General features: G+C 36.4%; 1 protein-coding gene across 1 annotated transcript in view; it reads right to left on the bottom strand.

The window, feature by feature from the left end:
• Positions 1 to 642: 642 nt before the first annotated feature.
• Positions 643 to 22,086, bottom strand: part of ADGRG2 (adhesion G protein-coupled receptor G2) — an 82,217-nt gene continuing 60,773 nt past the window's right edge. The window contains exons 12-26 of the mRNA XM_070750741.1: positions 21,042 to 21,108; positions 19,904 to 20,355; positions 18,818 to 19,007; positions 18,297 to 18,453; positions 17,923 to 18,066; positions 17,688 to 17,810; positions 16,838 to 16,883; positions 16,635 to 16,738; positions 12,845 to 12,969; positions 11,852 to 12,120; positions 11,538 to 11,637; positions 7,511 to 7,794; positions 6,062 to 6,163; positions 2,248 to 2,400; positions 643 to 1,481 (exon numbers count right to left, since the gene is read on the bottom strand). Of these exons, the coding sequence (XP_070606842.1) occupies positions 1,297 to 1,481; positions 2,248 to 2,400; positions 6,062 to 6,163; positions 7,511 to 7,794; positions 11,538 to 11,637; positions 11,852 to 12,120; positions 12,845 to 12,969; positions 16,635 to 16,738; positions 16,838 to 16,883; positions 17,688 to 17,810; positions 17,923 to 18,066; positions 18,297 to 18,453; positions 18,818 to 19,007; positions 19,904 to 20,355; positions 21,042 to 21,108 (2,501 nt within the window). The 3' untranslated portion in view covers positions 643 to 1,296. The remainder of the gene's footprint in view (positions 1,482 to 2,247; positions 2,401 to 6,061; positions 6,164 to 7,510; positions 7,795 to 11,537; positions 11,638 to 11,851; positions 12,121 to 12,844; positions 12,970 to 16,634; positions 16,739 to 16,837; positions 16,884 to 17,687; positions 17,811 to 17,922; positions 18,067 to 18,296; positions 18,454 to 18,817; positions 19,008 to 19,903; positions 20,356 to 21,041; positions 21,109 to 22,086) is intronic.

Genomic DNA, 22,086 nt, shown 5'->3' with positions numbered 1-22,086 from the left:
TAAGAAAAAAAGATCAGATATTTCATTTATTTATCTTCCAAATATTTACATCTTTTATCTTTGTATCTTGTACAGTAGATTGTAAATCTACATGCAAAGAGTAATCTTGTGGGTAGTTTTTAAATAACAAGGATTCAGAAAGAAATTTACCAACAGAGGTCAAAGCTGACTTCATGTGAAAATACTATCAAATTTTCAAACTATCTTCCCTTTCCTGTTACAAAGTATCTCTGGCAGACCAGTTAAAAACCCAACTGACCTGCCCGTAAATAGTGAATTGTGTCTGCTGAAGGGTCTGTATGGATCTGTTTCCATAACCATCCCTTTGGAAACTATAAATCACACTTTTTTAACAAAGGAATCATTAAAAACCAATTTCTCCTCCAGTTTCCTCCCTTTGGAAAATGTCATGATATACTTGTAGCTATTGCCTTCAGATAATTGTTTCAATCTTCAACTCAGATTAGTTTCATTTTAATAATGTAACAGTATTCTGTACAAAAATACTTTGTACATTTTCCCTATACAGTATCTTCTAAAAAAACCCCATAGTTCTCCTCTCTCCCACATCCCTGCCCCCCTCCCCAGAGATCAAGCTATTCACAAGAAAGTTGTAATATTGACAAGCAATAAAGCAAGCAGTTTCCATTGTTGCATAACTCATATTTACAGTTAGATGATTTATTTAACTTTACCATGTTAAAATTATTTATAGATACAGATACAAATGATTGTATGCCATAATAATAAAGAAATTCATGTTTGTACAATAATTACAGTAAAACTTCAAAAGGACACACCCTATTTTTATACAAAATAATATTAACAATTAATTAGAAATAAATAGAAATTTATTGGCTAACCAAAAGACAGATAGTTTTCTCTATATAAAAATATATTTGTAACCACCTCCTGGTAAAAGGAAGTTATAATGCCATGTACATTATTCAGGAAGTCAGTATGTGCATCTTTTCAGACTTTAGCTTATTTGTATCTGTTATAACATAGCATTATTGCATTATAGTTTGAGCTATTTGTAACTCAGTCAAGTATATAAAATTTTAAAACTCAAATTTTGGGGTGGGGAAGGAGCAAATATGCAGTTGTTCATATTTTGCAGTGACAAAGCTATTTTCAACAAAGGTTGTTGATATCTATCAATGGTATTAAAAGGGGGAAAGTCTTTGACCCCAAAGTTGAAGTTTTGCTCCTGTATATTAATGACTTTCTTTTTCTCACATTATGTGTAACAGTTAAAATAAACTTGTATATTTGTAATGGAAAATATGTTTAAAGTCATAATGGCTCCATAAATTGCAGGCTCTTGTTTTTGGAAGTCCTTCTCAGTGAAATGCAAGACTTTTTATCAGATATATCATTGTTTTCATGAAAGACATGCTGTTTTACTGAAAACGTAGGAAGCTGCACATCACTATTCTGCACATGGAAAGAAACACCATTTTTTCCCCGAGATATATTTTCTGAAATATAAAATTAAAAGAAAACAGTTTATTATGATGCAGCATTGATAAATCATTGGGTCTCAGTACTGTTTTCCTGTGATGCCATAGGTACACCCAATCAACTCCTGGAGAGGCCTTTCGTATAACACCCTAAGTACTTGTTAGAATAGTAATCTCACTTTCAGGATTTTTATTTATTTATATTTATTAATTTTTTGTCCCTGACTCAAATGACTCTGAACAGCTATCCAATGGAAAGTCCAGTGTCTACTGATTAGTAAAACTAAACAGCCTGTAAAAAACAAGGCCATTTTTTTTTGCTATAATATAAATGAGTAATTAGGACTGAACAACTTTTCAGAGTCAAATGTGGCAAAGGCACGCCAGAGGCATAGTGTAATACTTTTCTACAGCCCCTTAAGGCAATTACCTCTTTCCCACTGCATATTTCTAGGAAATACCCATTTAGGGATTGTAGGCAGGTGTTACACCTCTGCATGCTTCAAGCAGTCTTGTTGCTTTCAAATTCAAAATACTGTATTAACCATACTAGATATGAGGGCAACACATAGTAGTAGCCAAGGTATCAATGCATGTTGGTGTTTTTTATTTTAAAAAATACCCATATATTTACAGAAATGTGGTCTACAAAATAGAAATGATTTGGCCTTACAAGGATTTTAACCTGGTCCTGTCACATAACAATTGACCCATTATTTAATATCTTTTATTTTGTACTGCCTACATTAAACATATTGTTGCAGATAAAGAATAACATACATACCATTTCCATTTGAGTGCACAGAATAATCACTGCTCATTAGCATCGATGTGGAATTAGTAGAGTTACTGTTGGATTGTAAAGAATGTGAAGAATTGGATACACCTTGGTTAATATTCTGCTTCCTTAAGCCATTAGTAGCGGTTCTACTCCAGTCTATAATAAAAGAAGTCACAGAACATAGTGTGTTATATATACTGCTCAAAAAAAATAAAGGGAACACTCAAATAACACATCCTAGATCTGAATGAATAAAATATTTTCATTGAATACTTTGTTCTGTACAAAGTTGAATGTGCACAACAGCATGTGAAATTGATTGTCAATCAGTATTGCTTCCTAAGTGGACAGTTTGATTTCACAGAAGTTTGATTTTCTTGGTGTTATATTGTGTTGTTTAAGTGTTTATTTTTTTTGGTGGTGTATTAAAATCCTAGTAATAAATTGAAAGTTTTATCCAGAGGTGGGATTCTACTGGTTCTAACAGGTTCTCTAGATCCGGTTCTTAACTTTCTAAGCAGTTTGGAGAATAAATATTTTGGCTTGGTTTTTTTTTTTACACGTTACATGGTTAATTCTGTAAGGAATTGAATTCTGGTACTGTTTCTATAGCCTAATTTTATTGCCCTGCTTAGAGAAACTGCCTCTACATTAACCTTTATTACATTCTTAGCAGCCTAGATTTACCATCTCCACAGTTTGTTTGTTTTTCTTTGCAGATACTATTTTTTTTCTTTGCTTGACTTTCTTAGAAGGGAAGTATTGTTATAAGCTGTTGGGAGGAAATAGTCCCCTGTTGGAGTTCTTCCAGAACAGAGGCTTCTTGGCTAGCTAGAAAGATTGCCATTCAAATGTGAGTTTCCATACCCTTTCTGACTTTTGTCTAAAACTGGTTTTTGGTGAAGTTTAATTCTGTGACTGGTGATGTTTAATCCTGAGTTTATTGGATAATTTTCCCTATTCAGCTTCTTTGGAAAAATGTCTCTGATCCTAAAAAGAAGCAGCTTCATAAATCTGGCTAGTTCCTATGTCTATTTGTTCTGGTAATTGGTTTTAACAAGCAAACACAGTAGCTCCTTTGCTTCACGGCCAGCTTCTGATGGCATGCAAGTGGAAGGCCATGTGGGAGGCAGGAAAGCATGTTGGGAGAGCAGGGGAGGAGGTAGCAGCTGTGACATGACTTTTTTGCCTGCCATTCGGTCTCCTCGGTGTCCCTGTGGCCAGTTTGCGAAGGCAGGCAGCGGAAAGCCACAGGGAAGGCAGGAAAGCATGTTGGGGCAAGCTGGCTGTGTGGGAGGGAGCTAGCAGCTTTTCTGGGGAGTCCCCCATGCCCACTTGCCTTCCGAGGTCAGTGTAGAAGAACTCCCAGGAACAATGTATGACCAGACCAAATGTGTGTGAGAGTGGGGGAAGGAAAAGGCGGGAAAGGAGGGGGAGGGAGAGGAAAGGAAAGGAAAGGGGAAAGCAAAGCAAAGGAGGGGAAAGGAAAGGAAGAGAAGGAGAGAGAGAGAGAGAAAGAAAGAAAGAAAGAAAGAAAGAAAGAAAGAAAGAAAGAGAAATCTTATGACCATAATTGACCCCAAAATTTTGATTGCTAAGCAAGAGCACTGTTAAGTCAGTTTTACCAATTTTACAAGTTGGTCACATCTACCTGGTCACCTGACCACCAAGCCATGTCCACCTGAAGCCAACCCATCTGACCTCAAACCACAGCCACAAAATAAGCCACACCCACAGAACCAGTAGGGGATATGTTCACATTTCACTACTGGGCAGGATGCAAGCTTGGCACATATTTTTATCCTGCTTTTTTGAGGGGCATGTGACGTTCCCTTAAATCTGGATGATTTGCTTAGGATAGCTTATGAGATGAGTGAGACCAGCTGGTATCTTTAAGTGTTGCAAATGGATCTAAGGATTGCTTCTCTTGGGTGTGCTCTTTCTGGGGAGCTTAAATGACCTCTCTGACCTCACATAGCACATAGTTTCCCTTCATGAGCAAGAGTTGGCTGCTGATGGTTATCATTGCATTTTAACCATTTTAATTCCTCAAGGTGCTCTGGCACCCTGCATGATCTGTAACTCCAGCTTGCAGGCATTTCTAATCTAATGTTTGGTATTTAGGGCAGCTATTTTGCAAGCAAAGAAGCTTTTTGTATTTTTGTACAGGTAATCCTTGACTTACAACAATTCACTTAATGACCATTGAAAGTTACAATGGCACTGAAAAAAGTGACTTATGACCATTTTGCACACTTACGACCATTGCAGCATCCTCATGGTCTCGAGAGGCCAGGCAAGAAGCACCCCTTGACATGTGGCCATGCCCACCCAGTCACATGACCAGCTGGCCATGCTGGGTGCATAGAGGGACTACTCAGAGGGCTGGAAAAAAGTGATTTTTGACAGGTTCTTGCACTTACAACTGTCCTCACATTTTATGTTTTGTGCCCTATCTTGTCGCTATGGTGAAGAGAAACATCAAAGTTGTGAAATGAGTGACATGGTTGTTAAGAATGCTGCAACTGGCATAAATGTGAGAGCGGTCGTAAATGCTAGCACTGGTTGCAAGTGTCATAATTCACTTTTTTCCGCTCTCTCAGTAGCCTGTATACACGTAGCCACACCTACCCAGTCATATGACCAGCTAGCCATGATCACCCAGTCATATGACCATAACCCCACATAAGCCAGACCCACAGAACCGGTTGTTTAAAAAGTTGAATCCCACCACTGCTTGTATCTAATTTAAAGATTCCGAGTAAAGTCCGGAGGATTGTTCTACTTTTGTCAGAATAACAAAAGCAGGATTGTCTATCATGGCACAAACTCCCCCCTTTTGTGTGTGGCATATATTTGTATACAGAAAAGAAGTAGCATCTTTAATGAGTCCTAACCCTCTTGCTCCCCCTTTACAGAATAAGCATCCCAGCAAACTAAAACTGCATCAAAATAATAATATGTAATGTCATGGCACAAACTCCACCCCATTCAATGCAAGTATTCATGCTTTTTTTTGTATCATGACACAATTCATCACTTGTCCTGCTTACTTTCCCTGGCATCTGTGTTCAGGAAGAATCAAATTAGCTATGTTTCCCTCCCAGTTTTTGAAGCTAGCTTTTTTGAGATTGTGATATCTGAAATGCATAAAGTCCCAAACACAATACGTCATACAAAAAAAATAGCTGAAGGCTCTTGCCCAGAATTTGACTCAGAATGTAAACAAACTACTTGGCTGATCTATTTTTCTTCCTGTAATTTGTAATGAGAAAATAAAATGGCTTTGGAAGAGAACAGAGACCCAAGGTAGTTTTCTACCCTGTATTTTGACTTGAGAGGAGAAATGCTGGGTTTTTCTGTAACTCTCCAAGTTATCATAAAGCTGAGGGAAAAAATGTGTAATGATTTCTATGATCATGAAAACTAAAAACTGTATCATTTTCTTCAACAGCAAACAATACATTATGGAACAAGTTAATTTGACTTCAATTGCCACATTTATTTGAGTAAAATATAAAATGAGTAGGAGAATCAATTTTTAAAAACATTCATTTATACAATGCTCCCTACTTCTTGCCTTCCACTGTACCTATCTGTCCCAGCCTTCCAGCTATATGGCTGAAATCCATGTGGAAAAGGGTTGCTGGGTTTTGGGGGGAGGGGACTCTGAAATAGAACCAGGTGGGGTCATGGAAGGACACAGAGAGCTGAAGTTTCAACAACAATAAAACAGTTTTATACTCAAGTAACAGAACTTCAAATCATTACTGTAACCTGCATAATTAAATACAAACAATAACCATTTAATATTTACCTGAATTTTCAGCCAGCCGGTATTTGCCACAACACAAATATCTTCTCCACTGTTTGCGAACATTCTCCTTTGCAATACAGTAAAAAACAAAAATGAAAAATCCTGCAAAATAATATTTAAAGGAAGTTATGACATTTTACTGAAAGTAAATAGATACAATTACAACTCCATTTTTTCAGAATTTATTTTAGCTTTTAAAAATGTGCTATGTGAGGGCAATTTTGCATAATACAGCTGCCAGAGAAAGTGATACTATCATGTATGCAATGCTGTAAAAGTCTTGTGGGACCAGTTTACATGCCTCTATGTGCGTGCCAAAAAAATCAAAATGTAGGTAACATTCATATCTTCTGCAGTTCATAGGACAGAAGGAATGCACATAGTTCATAGTGACGAAAAAGTAAATTTGTGACCTATTTCATATACTAGTGGTTTTGCTATAAAGCAAAGGAAAGATGAACTAGCATCATAAACATAAGTGGTTTCATTTAGTGATTGCTGCTGGGTTCCAGTTGCAGTTCTGCCCACTAATTGAGGACTTTGTGTATTTCCCTGTTTCCCTGTTACTAGAGAAAATGGAAGTCACCTTTCAATTCCTTTTATAACATTTCTTAAGGTCAGTGTTTCTTAAAGCTTTTTCTCTCTGGATTCCTTTTTATTTTTAAAAGTATAGAGGACCCCAAAAGAGTTTTTCTTTATGTAGCTTACCGGTATATTTACTAATATTTAACACATCAAAAGTTAAAATTGATGCATTTACTGTTGTTACCTCTTCTCACAATTGTTTGATGGGTTTTTAATTATATATTATTTTTCAACGGGCTGGCAAAAAGCTTTGATTTTGCAGATTCCTGAAAGGGTATTGCACCTCCCAGGGTTACAAGGCTATCCTTTTAAGAAACATTGCCTTAGGTGCTTCAGATTTTCTTCTGCATTTTTAAGCTGAGAGTTTTTTTCATTCATTTGCTGATTCTAAATGTATACTTATTTCATAATTAGGTGTGTGTGTGTGAAGGAGGAAGTGTCAAAAAAAGTAAAAGTGGCAGCTAGGTCTGCACAATCAACATCTGAGCCCTTTTGTACATATTTTGATCTCAGGCATATGTACAAAGGAATGGGTTTTGATTTTGCAATGATTACCACACTGACTTTTTCAACTATTCCTCAGAAATAGCTGTTTTCATATTTATAAACGGTGTTTACAATATAACAAAATAACATTTGTTTACTATCATAGCTGCTTGCTTTTTAACATAAATACAACTAGCAGTGCTTCACTTATGTGATTTATGTGTTTCCAAAAGGATTTATTTAAATAGAACAATAATGCCATTTAAAACATATACAGAATTGATTGAGTTAATTATTTTACAGGATAATAAAGTGAAATGGTAAAATAAAATGAAATAATTTAATTTCAATTTATTGTGAGATATTTAAATCACATACCTTGCAAAGTATTAAAAACTGCAAAGAGATACATAAAAATAAGATTTACAGGACCCCATGCAAAAAAGGCAAATCCCCAAGTAATTCCCAATAAGAATGTAAGGCCGGCAATACTCCTGAGATCTTGTATACTAGTTTTCCTCTGGGTACCAAGCTGCTTCTTCTTTTTGATTCTACAAAGCTGAATCAATACTACTATGAACATACTGATGTTCAGCAAGAATATTGTACAGAAGTATCCCACAACTGTGATGTAAAATACAATGTTATTCTTAATCCAGCAGCTAAAATACAAAAAAATAAGGTATACATCAGTTATATATACATACATACATACATACATACATACATACATACATACATACATACGTGTGTGTGTGTTTTCTGTTGGATCACCCTGGTATAGTGAAGGAACATCACAGTTCCTTTTTGCCTATAGGCCCAACCCAGGGCCATTTCAAGGCAGTTAATTTATTCATAATCAACAAACTACCCTATATTCTGTATGTATCACATGTTTTTGCTGAATTTTTAAAATTAAGGGAGACTAGGATAGCGGTATTTTGGCCTTATTCTGGCCTCATCAGCTAGCCATACCCTTACTGGGATTTGATCCTGGGGCTTCTGCCTTGTAAGCAGAAGGCAGAAACCCCAGGATCAAATCCCAGTAAGGGTATGGCTAGCTGATGAGGCCAGAATAAGGCCAAAATACCGCTATCCTAGTCTCCCTTAATTTTAAAAATTCAGCAAAAACATGTGATCCATATATATGTACATATATTAATGTGTGTGTATATATATGTGTGTGTGTGTGTGTGTGTTTTTGTAGATTTTCACGGGTATATGTATGCAGATTGTTCTGAATTCGGGTTTTGCCCCGTGTAATAATTTGAGTGTCTATGCGATGTTTTGGTGAAATCACATTCACCATCATCAGGCTGAAGTTTCAAGCTTCGTGCTGTTGTAAATATTTACAACAGCATGAAGCTTGAAACTTCAGCCTGATGATGGTGAATGTGATTTCACCGAAAGGGACAAATGCATTCCTTAAATACAGTATATAATATTCAGCTATATCAGATTGTTATCAGATTTAAGGTTCAATTTCATCTATTACTGGAACTCATTAATCATATTTACAATAAAACCTTTTTTTAATATTCAAGGTAAGCCTTATATAAATTTTATCTTTTTATTTTTTATTTTTATACAAATATATGCTAGAGCAGTGTTTCCCAACCTTTTTTGAGCCGCGGCACATTATTCACACTTACAAAATCCTGGGGAACATTGAGCAGGGAGGGGGTGAGTGGGGAGGGGGGGCTAAAATGTTTGGACAAAAACCCCCTCTCTTCCTCCCTTTCGCCCTATTTCTCCCCCCCCCCCTCTTTCTTTCCCTCTCTCTCCATCCCTCTTTCTTTCTTTCTTCCTTCCTCTCTTTTTTGCTCTTTCTCTCACCCTCCTTCCCTCCCTCTTTCTCGCTTTCTCTCTCTTGCATTCTTTCTCTCTCTCTTTCTGTCTCTCTTGCTATCTCTTTTATTCTTTCTTTCTCTCTCCCTTGCTTTCTCTCTCTCTTTCTCTCTCTCGCTTTCCTTCTCTCTTCCTCTTTCTCTCTTGCTTTCTTTCTATCTCTCTCTTGCTTTCTCTCTTTCTCTCTCTCTTCCTCTCTCCCTATTTCTTGCTTTCTCTCTCTCTCTTGCTTTCTCTCACACACACTCTCTCCCCCCCTTGCTTTCGCTTTCTCTCCCTTGCTTTCTCTCTCTCTTGATTTCTCTCTTGCTTTCCTTCTCTCTCTTTCTCTCTTGCTTTCTCTCTAACCCTCCTTTTTCTCTCTCTCTCTTTCTCTCTAGTGCACCACGCCGGCAACATAGAGAGAAAGAAAGAGCGGAGAGAGAGTGGAGGGCGGCTTGCCGGTCCGCGGCCCCCTGGATCAGCGGCCCTGCATGGCCCCAGCGCAAACTCCGCTGTTGCCTTCGCCTCCGCCTAAGAGGCAGCAGCCACATCTAACCCTTCGCCCTCCCAGGTGTCTATGGCGCTCAGCGCCCGGCCACGCACTGCCTCCGCCTCTCGGTACCCCGCCCAACTTCTACCTGCAGGAATGGGTGGTGGGGTGCCACGAAGGCAGCACTTGGAGGCCACCATGGCACCGTTGTCATTAAGGCGCAAAGCCACGCAGTCCCGGATCGCTCGCTTCTCCGGCCAGCAAGCCGGCTGCCTGGGAAAGCGGCGCGCTTTTTAAACGCCTGCTTTTCAAACGCGGCGCTTTCCCGGGCAGCCGACTTTGCTGGCCAGAGAAGGGAGCAATTCAGGACTGCGTGGCTTTGCGCCACTTCAAAAATGTCTGCCAGGGGGGGGTCCTAATGACTGCATGGGCGCACGCCCATGCAGCTTAGAAGCAACAGTGGCCGGCGCCCTCCCACCGAGCCCCAAAAGCTCACTTCCCATCACCGCCAGGGAAGCTCCAGCCAGGCCGGGCTCGCGGCACACCTGACCATGTCCCACGGCACACTAGTGTGCCGCGGCACACTGGTTGGGAAACACTGTGCTAGAGGAGTTGTTACTATATTATATTTTTTGTTTATTGTTGATACCTAATACCACAGAGCAGTAATGACAAACCTATGAGGGCACATGAGATGTTATGTCAGCTCCAGAGTGCACACGCACACTGGCCAGCTGATTTTGTGGGCTTGTTTTTGGCCATTTTCACTCTCACTAGGCTTCAGGAAAGTCTCCTGAATCCTGGGGACAGTGAAAACTGTCCAATGGTCCAACCAGAAGTTCACTTGTGTATGTCACCCCGGCCTCCTTTACGCTGTCAGAGGTCTTCAGGAACTTCTTCATCTTTGGATAGTTGCAGCCAGGCCTCCCACACTTGGCCCATTTCTTCTGCAGTCGGCAAGGCTTTTCTGAAGGCTTCTGCAGCTGATAACAGAGCTACGGATTGATCTGGAGCTCTGTTATTGGCCACTGAGGCCTTCAGGCCTTCTTTGCCAGCTACAGAACTAATGCACCGAGGTACGCGAGGCCTGGTTGCAACTATCTGAAGTTAAGTAGTATGACAGCTCCAGTTCCACTTCATTTCCAAAATTCTGATTGGCCCATTTTTTGTTCTCTCCGGGCTTCAGGAGGCTTTCCTGAAGCCTGAGGAGAGCAAAAAACAGCCCAATGGGCCTACTGGAAGTCCGGAACCTTCAGTGAGGCCTCTGCACATGCACGGGGGAAGTGCGGGGGTTATGAACATGTGAAGAGGGATGGCATCGCATTATGGGTGTGGGCACACATGTGGACTCTATCATAATGCACATGCACCCTTTGGCACCTGAGCTGAAAAAGGTTCACCATCACTGTCATAGAGGGAACTTTTGTTGCCTTTGGTTTTGTCTTGGATTGATAACTTAACGGGAAGCCACAGTTGCTGTTGCACAGATGATCATTTTTCTCCAGGTTAGTTGGGGTACAATAAAACCCTCATTTTGCAATTTGTGATACTGGCACTTTGGTAGTCTTGAGGATGAGCCAATTTTCCACTGATGGAAACTTCCATCAGTATCTATTTCACTGATCTTTTCCTAATATCACAATGTCCCCATGGCATGCTTCCAAGTAGTTTTGTAGCTAATGGCATGTACTATTTTTCATGTCTTCACTGTAAAAAATAAATACAGTGAAAGTCAAGGAAGGGAACTGCAGGGATTCTGAGGTTGAGTTTGGCCTTCCATTATTGCTCATTGGAAGGTTGCTTGTCTGTTCATTCTTTTTGCAACAGCTATAGCAACAAAAATAATATGGTGTTCTCAGATCAAGTCTGAAAGTTTGGGAAATATTTCTAAAATAACTATGGAGTGTGGCTATATAGCAGTAAGCCTGTTGGGGGATTCTGGCAGTTGAAAACAGTATATTTTAAATTGCTATATAAAAATGTTCATAATATGTATTGTACAGAAATTTAAAAGAGTTGTGTTTTATTAGAAAAGAAACATATTTCTTTTAGATTTTTTTAGATTATTGCCTAAATTTTACTTACAATTCATCAGATGAACCATTGGGAAATTTTCCATATGATCCAAGCCCATAGTTATATGGAGATACTGCTAGTACAATGGCTACTACTATAGCTGGTAATCCTGAAAGATCAAACAACACCTTGAGAAAAATGTGGCTGTAATGAATTTAAACAAATAAAGAAATATAAACTCTTTAAGAGTTGGCAGTGGGATTTTAAAGGTTCAGAGCTTTTCATTTCACTATCTCAATCTATCCAGAGATTGGACTGGAATAAATAAAAGTATACAGTAGTTTTTACAAATATAAATTCAGAAAAAGAACATATATACTTACCCCAGCCAATAATGCAGAACTTTAGAATATATTTCCTAACATATGTATTGAATACTTTCACAAGGGCAAGATACATGTGAAAGGCTTCAAGGCCCATCCAGGTGAAAGAAACCAAAAGGAAATAATGAAGAAAGGCAGCAACTGCAATGCATAGACCCTGAATCTCATACAGAGCAATCCAGGAATCCAGCAGGAAAATGAGGTTTAGAAGAAGCAACGCAATGCAGAGCTGGATAAGAATTTTAGATGGGTAGTCTCTTCGGATTTTCCTATAAACCCAAATAAATTAAATCTGTAAGCTCACACATTTTTGATAAATTTAATAATATATAATATGATGCAGGAAATGTTTATATTTGGTTTAATCTCTGAAATGAAAATTGTAACCTTTTTAAAATGCTGTTGTAAGACCATAGTAGCATGAGAATCCTTGCAATTTCTACCTGAAATTACTACTTTCTACATTACAGTTATTTTTTTACTTGCATGACAAACAGTAAATATGTTTTTTTTAATAATGCCAAGTTAGTAAATTTTAAAAATGTAATTGCGTAAGCACTAAAATTTTTACTTGAAAACTGCAGAAACAATATTTTGCTAGTGAAATGTGGATAGAAACCAAAGAATCAAAAAACAAGAATGAGGAAAACCTTGCCTAAACCCACATGAAAGAAAAATCTATGCAAGCCATTCATTTGAATCAGTAACTCTAGAATCAAAAATTCTAAGATATGTTGATATATTTTTATTATGAAATGAAATGAGAAAATTGGTTAATTTATTTGACATATAATTTCTCCATTTTTACAATTGACTTCCTAGATAAATAAAATGGTTTAAATCTAGACATCTTTTACTTTTCAGCTATTATTTATAAAAATTCTTTACCAGACTAATCACATGCCTTATAATGTCATAAACATGTCATTCTATTTTCATTATTGAAATTACAACAAATTGCTATCATATAATTTAGCAAAGCCAAATACTTACTCAAATGCAATGTAGGTAACAAGAGTCACAGAAAGAAAAATAGCTGACAGTCCACAACCTATGTAGGTGATGAAAGTTAGAATTAGCACTTGAACTGGAGATATAGTGGGCTTTCTTGATAAATCCTAAAAAGAAACAAAAATATTGTTAAATTTTTTTTAAAAAGTTTAAAATTCTAGCACAATTTGCTAATATACACAGCTACGTGTATATTTGTGTGTATATGTACAGTATATCCATTAATTATTGGGTTGCGTAGAGTTACAAATGTGAGATATAAATTATATAAACACACACACAAATAATAGTAAGATACCTTTTTCATATATATCCTCCCTTACATATCCTCCCTTACATCAAGGGCACCACCTCCCTTACATATCCTCCCTTACATCAAGGGCACCACAGACAAAATTAGTAAAATTCTGCACAAACATAACATCAAAACTTCATTTTGCACCAACCAAAAAATATCTAATATCCTAAGGAGCCCCAAAGATAAAATCCAATTGGAATACCAAGGAATCTATGAAATCCCTTGCAAAACATGTGCAGCCACATACATTGGACAAACCAACCGAAGAGTGAGCCAACGCATTGCAGAACATGTGAATGCAGTTAAAAAAGAAGAAAAGACTTCCTCCCTTGTCCAGCACATTAAAAAAACAGGGCACGAAATTGACTTTGAAAAAACTAAATTACTTCACAAAACAGAGAATTTATATAGAAGAATTGCTCTAGAAGCCATAGAAATTGAGAGGAGCCCCCTTTGCATAAATAAAAGAGATGACACGTCCCGCCTACCAGAAATTTGGAAACCAGCCTTAAACAAAAAAAAACACTTCATAAAAATCACCATGTCAATCCTTCTAATAATTATGAATTTGGAATTTGGAAATTTGGAAACCAGCCTTAAACAAAAAACACTTCATAAAAATCACCATGTCAATCCTTCTAATAATTATGATTACACCAACCAATCAGATCACTGAAACATAATCACCCAATCTATTTGCTACGTTCAAACCAAATCTCCGCCCCCACACTATATACTAGGAAGAAATGACAGTTGCAAACATTCCATTTTACAACAGCACGAAGCTTGGAAACTTCAGCCTGATGATGGTGAATGTGATTTGACCGAAACGTCGCATAAACATGCAAAATATTACACAGGGCAAAACCCGAACTCAGAACAATCTACACACACATATATATATATATATATATATATATATATATATATATATATATATATATATATTTGTTTTCGTAAATTTTCACGGGTATATGTATGTAGATTGTTCTGAGTTCGGGTTTTGCCCTGTGTAATGTTTTGCATGTCTATGCGACGTTTCGGTGAAATCACATTCACCATCTTCAGGCTGGAGTTCCAATCTTTGTGTTGTTGTAAATGGAATATTAGCAAACTGACATTTCTTCCTAGTATGTAGTGTGGGGGTGGAGATTTGCTTTGAATGTAGCAAATAGATTGGGTGACTATGCTTCAGTGATCTGATTGGTTGGTGTAATCACAGTTATTAGAAGGAATGACATGAAGATTTTATGAAGTTTTTTGTTTAAGGCTGATTTCCAAATATAAAATTCTAAAATCATAATAATTAGAAGGATTGACATGTTGATTATTATGAAGTGTTTATTTTGTTTAAGGCTGGTTTCCAAATCTCTGGCAGGCGGGAGGTATCATCTCTTTTATTTAAACAAAGGGGTCTCCTCTCAATTTCGATAGCTTCTAGAGAGATTCTTTTATATAAATTCTCTGTTTTGTGGAGTAATTTAGTTTTTTCAAAGTCAATTTCGTGCCCTGTTTTTTTAATGTGCTGGACAAGGGAGGAGGTCTTTTCTTGTTTTTTGATTGCATTCACATGTTCTGCTATGCGTTGGCTCACTCTTCGGTTAGTTTGTCCAATGTATGTTGCTGCACATGTTTTGCAAGGGATTTCATAGATTCCTTGGTATTCCAATTGGATTTTATCTTTGGGGCTCCTTAGGATATTAGATATTTTTTGGTTAGTGCAAAATGAGGTTTTGATGTTATGTTTGTGCAGAATTTTACTAATTTTATCCGTGGTGCCTTTGATGTAAGGAAGGATGGTGGTGCCATTGTCCTGTTCTTGATCTTGTTTTTTGGGGGGTGTCTCTTTATTGATCAATAAAGAGACACCCCCCAAAAAACAAGATCAAGAACAGGACAATGGCACCACCATCCTTCCTTACATCAAAGGCACCACGGATAAAATTAGTAAAATTCTGCACAAACATAACATCAAAACCTCATTTTGCACTAACCAAAAAATATCTAATATCCTAAGGAGCCCCAAAGATAAAATCCAATTGGAATACCAAGGAATCTATGAAATCCCTTGCAAAACATGTGCAGCCACATACATTGGACAAACTAACCGAAGAGTGAGCCAACGCATAGCAGAACATGTGAATGCAATCAAAAAACAAGAAAAGACCTCCTCCCTTGTCCAGCACATTAAAAAAACAGGGCACGAAATTGACTTTGAAAAAACTAAATTACTCCACAAAACAGAGAATTTATATAAAAGAATCTCTCTAGAAGCTATCGAAATTGAGAGGAGACCCCTTTGTTTAAATAAAAGAGATGATACCTCCCGCCTGCCAGAGATTTGGAAACCAGCCTTAAACAAAATAAACACTTCATAATAATCAACATGTCAATCCTTCTAATTATTATGATTTTAGAATTTTATATTTGGAAATCAGCCTTAAACAAAAAACTTCATAAAATCTTCATGTCATTCCTTCTAATAACTGTGATTACACCAACCAATCAGATCACTGAAGCATAGTCACCCAATCTATTTGCTACATTCAAAGCAAATCTCCACCCCCACACTACATACTAGGAAGAAATGTCAGTTTGCTAATATTCCATTTACAACAACACAAAGATTGGAACTCCAGCCTGAAGATGGTGAATGTGATTTCACCGAAACGTCGCATAGACATGCAAAACATTACACAGGGCAAAACCCAAACTCAGAACAATCTACATATATATATATATATATATATATATATATATATATATATATATATATATATATATATATATATACACACACACACACACACACACACACACACACACACACACACACATATACACATACATATATATTCAGCAAAAACATGTGATCCACACACACACACGTGTGTGTGTGTGTGTGTGTATCATGTTTTTGCTGATTTTTTTTTTAAATTAAGGGAGACTAGGATAGCGCTATTTCGGCCTTATTCTGGCCTCATCGGCTAGCCGTACCCTTACTGGGATTTGATCCTGGGACTTCTGCCTTCTAAGGCAGGAATTAACCTCTAGGCCACAGGATCTGATCCCTTTTGCCTGTGTAAGTTTCAGAGAATCCTGGCGACTTTTCAACGAGGTCCCACTCATCATCTTCAGGTTGGTATTTTTGGCTTTGTGCTCGGGTGAACAAAGCGTGATCTGAGCTGCCATCCCTCTATAAATACTGGTGGGTGGGTGTGGGGTGCTAGCAGCACCCACGCATCTGGGATTACCCCAACTATTCTTCCCTCTCACTCAACTCAGGCCGCAAGACAGCTGCCTCTCCACTCGGGGGAGGACGGAAGGCCCTGCCTCTGCCTCTGCCTCTGCTGCTATTTCCTTATCAGAGTCTTCCAAAGTCTTCAAAGCTGACCCAGGTTCTCCCTCAACCTCCTCCTCATCTGACTCTGATGCTAGCTCTGCTGGCAGCTGATGAGCCATAAAAAGCATTACCAGTAATATGCCAAAACTTGTCAGGTGATTGCAGGTACAGATGGTTTCATTCATTGTTCTTTCTTTTACCGCACAACCTTCAGAATTCCAATTGCCTTGGCCACCTGCCAAATATTAAAATACTTCTATTATCAAATTGTAAGCAATATAATTTTAAACTAGTTTTGGTAACATAAATTAAAGCACATGATTGTGAAACATACCGTTTTTACTGAAATCCCAGAAAGCACATCTTAAAGTAAAATTCTCCTGATTGGAAGAGGGGGAAAAAAAAAGCTTAGCTATATACCACACGATCCATATATTAAAAAGAAACAGCACATTTGCTTCGATGTAGGCACATCTATCATTTTAAACTATTCCTGTAGGGCTACAAGGAATTTTAAAACACCACAGAAACTCCCTATAGAGTTTGCTCCAGAGGTGGATTCCTGCCAGTTCAGACTGGTTCTATAGAACCCACAGCAGGAATTTCCCCCTGCTCACCGAACTGGCAGTGATGGCTGGCTGGGCACGCCCAAAATTGGCTCTCTTGGCACCCCCTTGTTTTTTGCTTTGGCGCACAACATGGGTTTTTAACACTGCGCAGGTGCATGCATCTCACAATCATACAGTGTAAAGTCAGAACCCACCCCTGGTTTGCTCAGGTGAATTCTCTGAATCAGAATCCTAATTTATTCCTGTTTTTACAAATAGAAAGTACCAGGAATAAATCATGAGGAACGAGTGTGTAAGTGCATCAAGCAGCTTTTGAACCTTATACAAAAAGGCTTATAAAATCTCTACTTAATAGTGCAAAGAAAAAATAGTGGAAATTGCACTTTTATATTAGTAGTATAAATATAAATATGCAGCTTCAGTTCAAAAAGATATATCTGCCTACATTATGTCAGACTGACAACGTAGGGTGATTAGGAGGTGATCAGCTACATTAATAAAAATAATAAATAAAATTTATTAATAAAATTAATAAAAATATCTAAATATACAGCTAAAACAATTAACTTCTGAAATAAAGCATAAGAAAATAAAATATAGTGTGCAAATTGATACCTGAATGGGCCTGATATTTTGTAGCATGACAGTCACATTTTTCTTCAAGTTGTTGACTGAAAAGTTAGCAATACTTGATGATATAACATAACTGAACAAAGACACATTTTTCAGTGTAGAATCCTGTAAAATGCAACCATGTATACTCTTATTTATGATGTATAATAATGTTGATTGCTAGAAGCAATAGATTATATCTTAAAATTTCAAGCATGCTTTGAAACTATAAAAATACCTGGAACAGAGTTGGTTTTTTGAAAAAGTTAAATGTAATTCTAGAAGCTATATTCTTTTCTTGAGGTGACAATTCTGCCATTATTGATGATGGAAGTGTAATGGCTCCAATAATCTTTGATGGCACTTCAACTCCAAGGGTAGCCTTTAAAAAAAAAAGAGGAGGAGACTTTTTTGAGGAGACTTGCATAAAATATATGGCTAATTCAAAATGGACAAAAATATAAACCAGAGTTGTAATTATCTGCTCTTCTGACACATCTTTAGTTTTGGGGACTTTGGATTTATTAACAAATTCTACACTCAAATTTATATTTTAAAAAGTTTTATTTTGAGCCCAAAAGAATTTTTTGAAATAAAAAAAAAATGGCTTACCTCAAGATCTGAGGAATGTTGAACAGCAAAAGAAACTTTGCTAAAAGAACTGCTGTTGATTTTCAGGACAGCGAGAGCCAAAGATGGAGTGGTAAGATTAATGGATGTTGTTGAGAATTTCAATTTTAATCCAATCACATCCACTATTTTTATTATTCTAATAATAATGAGATAATTATTATTTTATTATTTTAATATAATGAGATAATAATATAATTACTTGTGTGATTTTTATTGTTATCAATTTTTAAAAGTACAATATTTTCATGAATTTTCAATATTTTCTCAGTTGAATTACATTACAGTACAAACATGTTGATAAAAATAGTTATAAAAAGTTAAATTTATTGAGAAAAATATAGTTTTTCATCTATACTATCTCAAGAGGATAATGTGAAATATATTTGGAAAACAATAAAAAATTACATTTCAAAGACTTTTAAAAGGACATCTGTAAACACATTTCATTCCAAGAAAAATCTTTTATACAGAAATATGTTCCTTATGTTATAGACACATACCTTTTAGATATTGGATATATTTGTGATTGGGGCATGCTTAGAAGGAAGCTAACTCTTTCTAGCATCGACTGTCCAAGAGATGGTGCTATTGTTTCTGCAGTTAAGTACCGTTCAAGCTCCGAAACAATGCTGTTGACATTGGAGGAATCAATACTATTTGTAATGCTTGAATTGCTATGAGATTTTTGCTCTGAAAAAAATAGGGGGAGGAAAATAGCACTTTTAAACAAAATTGAAAATCGAAAAAATGAAGTACAGTACTCCATATTTGGGGTGAGGTTTTTTTTCCCTTATTTGAATAAAATGGCATGGAAAAAATACCATTAAAAAGCTTCAAAGTGTTATAGATACGTGTACTTTGCTAATTTATGTGTTTCCTCTGATTCACAGAGGAAAAATCACAATCTGATGCACATGTATCTTTTGTGGCATGAGTGCAATGGAGGCCAAAATTAGCTCACTGAATAAATCACCACTAGATGGAGGCCAGAAGAGGAGAAAAGGTAGCTTCCATTGATTTGGAAGCTGCTTCAAGCAGAAATTAGGATAGCTCAATGAAGTCTTTAAGTATATTAAGTACAGCAATTAATGCTTTCTCTAAAGTGAGCATATAGTTAATGACCACACACTTGGGCAATGCTGCTCTGTTTTTTAAAAAATATAAACAAATTAGGAATTCCATCAGAGAACAGAGATCGACAATTTTATCAAGCAAATGTCATCAGTTTTTTTAAGTGTTATGATTTTAGATATTTATGTGGGAGTAGTCTGCATATCAGTAAGAGTGGTTCCGTCTTCAAAAAAAACTTGGAAGAAATATTTCTGATCTTACACAAGCAGAGCATTTCCAGAATTCATTAAAATAACTTGACATGACTCTTAAAAAAAAGGTGCCACTGTCCAAAATTTTTCAGGAAGCCTGAAAAAAACTTGGTCTGTTTTTCTAAATAACAAAGAACTGTGTTTGTATGAAATCAAAAGCACTTTCATTTTTGAGGCATGCACAGCCTTAGTACTTCCACATACTCATCAAACTACATGCATATATCAGGGTCATGATAGAAGATCCATTTAAATCAATGTTACCTGTGGTTTTTTTACTTGGTCCTCCAATATTATTAGTATAGATCGTGGAAGAAGATGTGGACATGAGGGCCGAAGAAATTGATGCTGTATGCTGAGCATTAGATATTGTAGATGTTGTGGGATACGCTTCTGGAAAAGTACCAATAAGCTGGTTGGAATGGTTTGTAAAATCTGAATTGATTGTTTCAACCAAAGTTGAAGGAACAAATATATTGGTTGACTTTGTAGGAAATCCAGAAGAAAGCTCAGTGAAAGTATTAGGAGTAGCATTAATAGTAGAAATATTTATTGTTGCAGGCTCAGTGAAAGGAGGTGGCAAAATAGTTGTTGATTGAGAGGACAATTCAGAGGAAGAGTCTTTATGCTGCTTTGTAAAAGAGGAAGGACCTACAGGTGAAACTGGAGAGTCAGGAGTACTATGACTGCTACATGCAACTGGTTCATGAATATCACTATAAGAAAAACAACAGCAGCATTGATTTAGTTGCAGCTCATACTTTTAAAAAGATAAAGAAAAATCCAAATCTTTATCTGCCCCATCTCTTCAAAGAATAATGAATTTGATTATTATATTAGAATATTTTAATAATATAATATATATAATATAATATACATTATTATTATTAAATTATTATAACTAATTTTGTTGTATACATGATGTACAATGACAACAAAGGCTATTATGTTTGCATTTTATGCTTTTATTATTTTATTATTTTTACTATTTTTCATGAAAACTGCACAATGTTACGGAGTTAAATAGCCTTCTAAAATTAATAATACAGTTATTATTTAAATAATCTGAAAGTCTCTTTCTGCATGCCTTCAAAGCATTCTTTACTATATTTAATCATTAATTCTTATGTCAAGGGATTTATTTAGTAGAAATATATTTTTTAAAATTATGTTAAATATGCAATCAACTATTAAATGCTTAATTTTATCTTAGAAAAGCAGTTATATTGGACTGTCTATTGGATAAGAAATTATCTCACCTTTGTCCCATCAGTTTGTAAGATTTTATAGTATTTTTGTTTCTATTCCCCCCCCCCCTTCAAAAACTGAGAATTATGGTGCACCAAATAAGAAGCATGACACTAAAACTCCAAACTTTCAAAATTAAGCATGTCTCACTTACCACTGAAAATGGTGTAAATCTTGGGCATTTGGACAAGAAAAAGGCTGCATGGAACAACAGCATGATTCTGTAAACAATGAAGAATTATTGATTTATCTATCTATCTATCTATCTATCTATCTATCTATCTATCTATCTATCTATCTATCTATCTATCTAACTATCGGATTTATATGTTGCCCTTCTCCGAGGACTCGGTGCGGCTTACAACATATAAAAACAACAAAATACAATTGTTAAATCCAATTGATTAACCCTGCTGTTCTGTTCGAGTCTGTGCAAACATGAAATCGAAGTTTGAGACCCTGTAAAAAGTTTCCCCTGCATTTCTGAAACTTGAAATTTCATGACTTTTCATCATTTCAGGGGTTCTCTCTATGAGAATTTTTTTGGGGGGGGTGGGAGGCTTAGTTTTTGCTGGGCAAAAAAAAGTCACACTTGTACTGTTTATGAGTCTGTGTGACTCGCACCGAAAATTCTTTAAGTGCTTATATTTGGTCAATTTGAAAACTTCTTTCCCTTGGAAACTAAGTTGAACATTTCTGCATACAATGAAATGAAAATTGAAATAAAAAAATAATGCTTATTGGTTTATTTTGTTCATAAAAGCCCGCCCGCTCCCTTTTTTTGTGATTTTTTTTTCAATTTATAGATAGTTTAGCCTGTAAAATGTGCACAATTTTACTAAATTTGGTGTGGGATTACTAGTTTGAACATTCCTTATCATAAGAAAAATATAAATAAACTGAAAAAAAAAATGCTTATTGGTTTTTTAAAATCAGAAATACCCCCCCCCTCCGGCTTACAAACTTTTCTACTTAAGAACCCGGTCACTGGACGAATTAAGTTCTTAAGTAACGGTACCACTGTATATTGTTGTAAAGGCTATTAAATCCTTTGATGGACTAATTTCTATTTGTCCTATAAAGTATTAGTCTTACATAGCATCATATCTGTCCTATAGCATCATTGTTCACCACAATTTCTTGGAACTTTACAGTAAAACTCCTCATTTAGAACTAATTAGCTGTAATATCTAATAACT

The sequence above is a fragment of the Erythrolamprus reginae genome, chromosome 4 (genome assembly GCF_031021105.1).
Source record: "Erythrolamprus reginae isolate rEryReg1 chromosome 4, rEryReg1.hap1, whole genome shotgun sequence".
Classification (NCBI taxonomy): Eukaryota; Metazoa; Chordata; class Lepidosauria; order Squamata; family Dipsadidae; genus Erythrolamprus; species Erythrolamprus reginae.
This window is presented reverse-complemented; position numbering and strand designations above follow the sequence as displayed.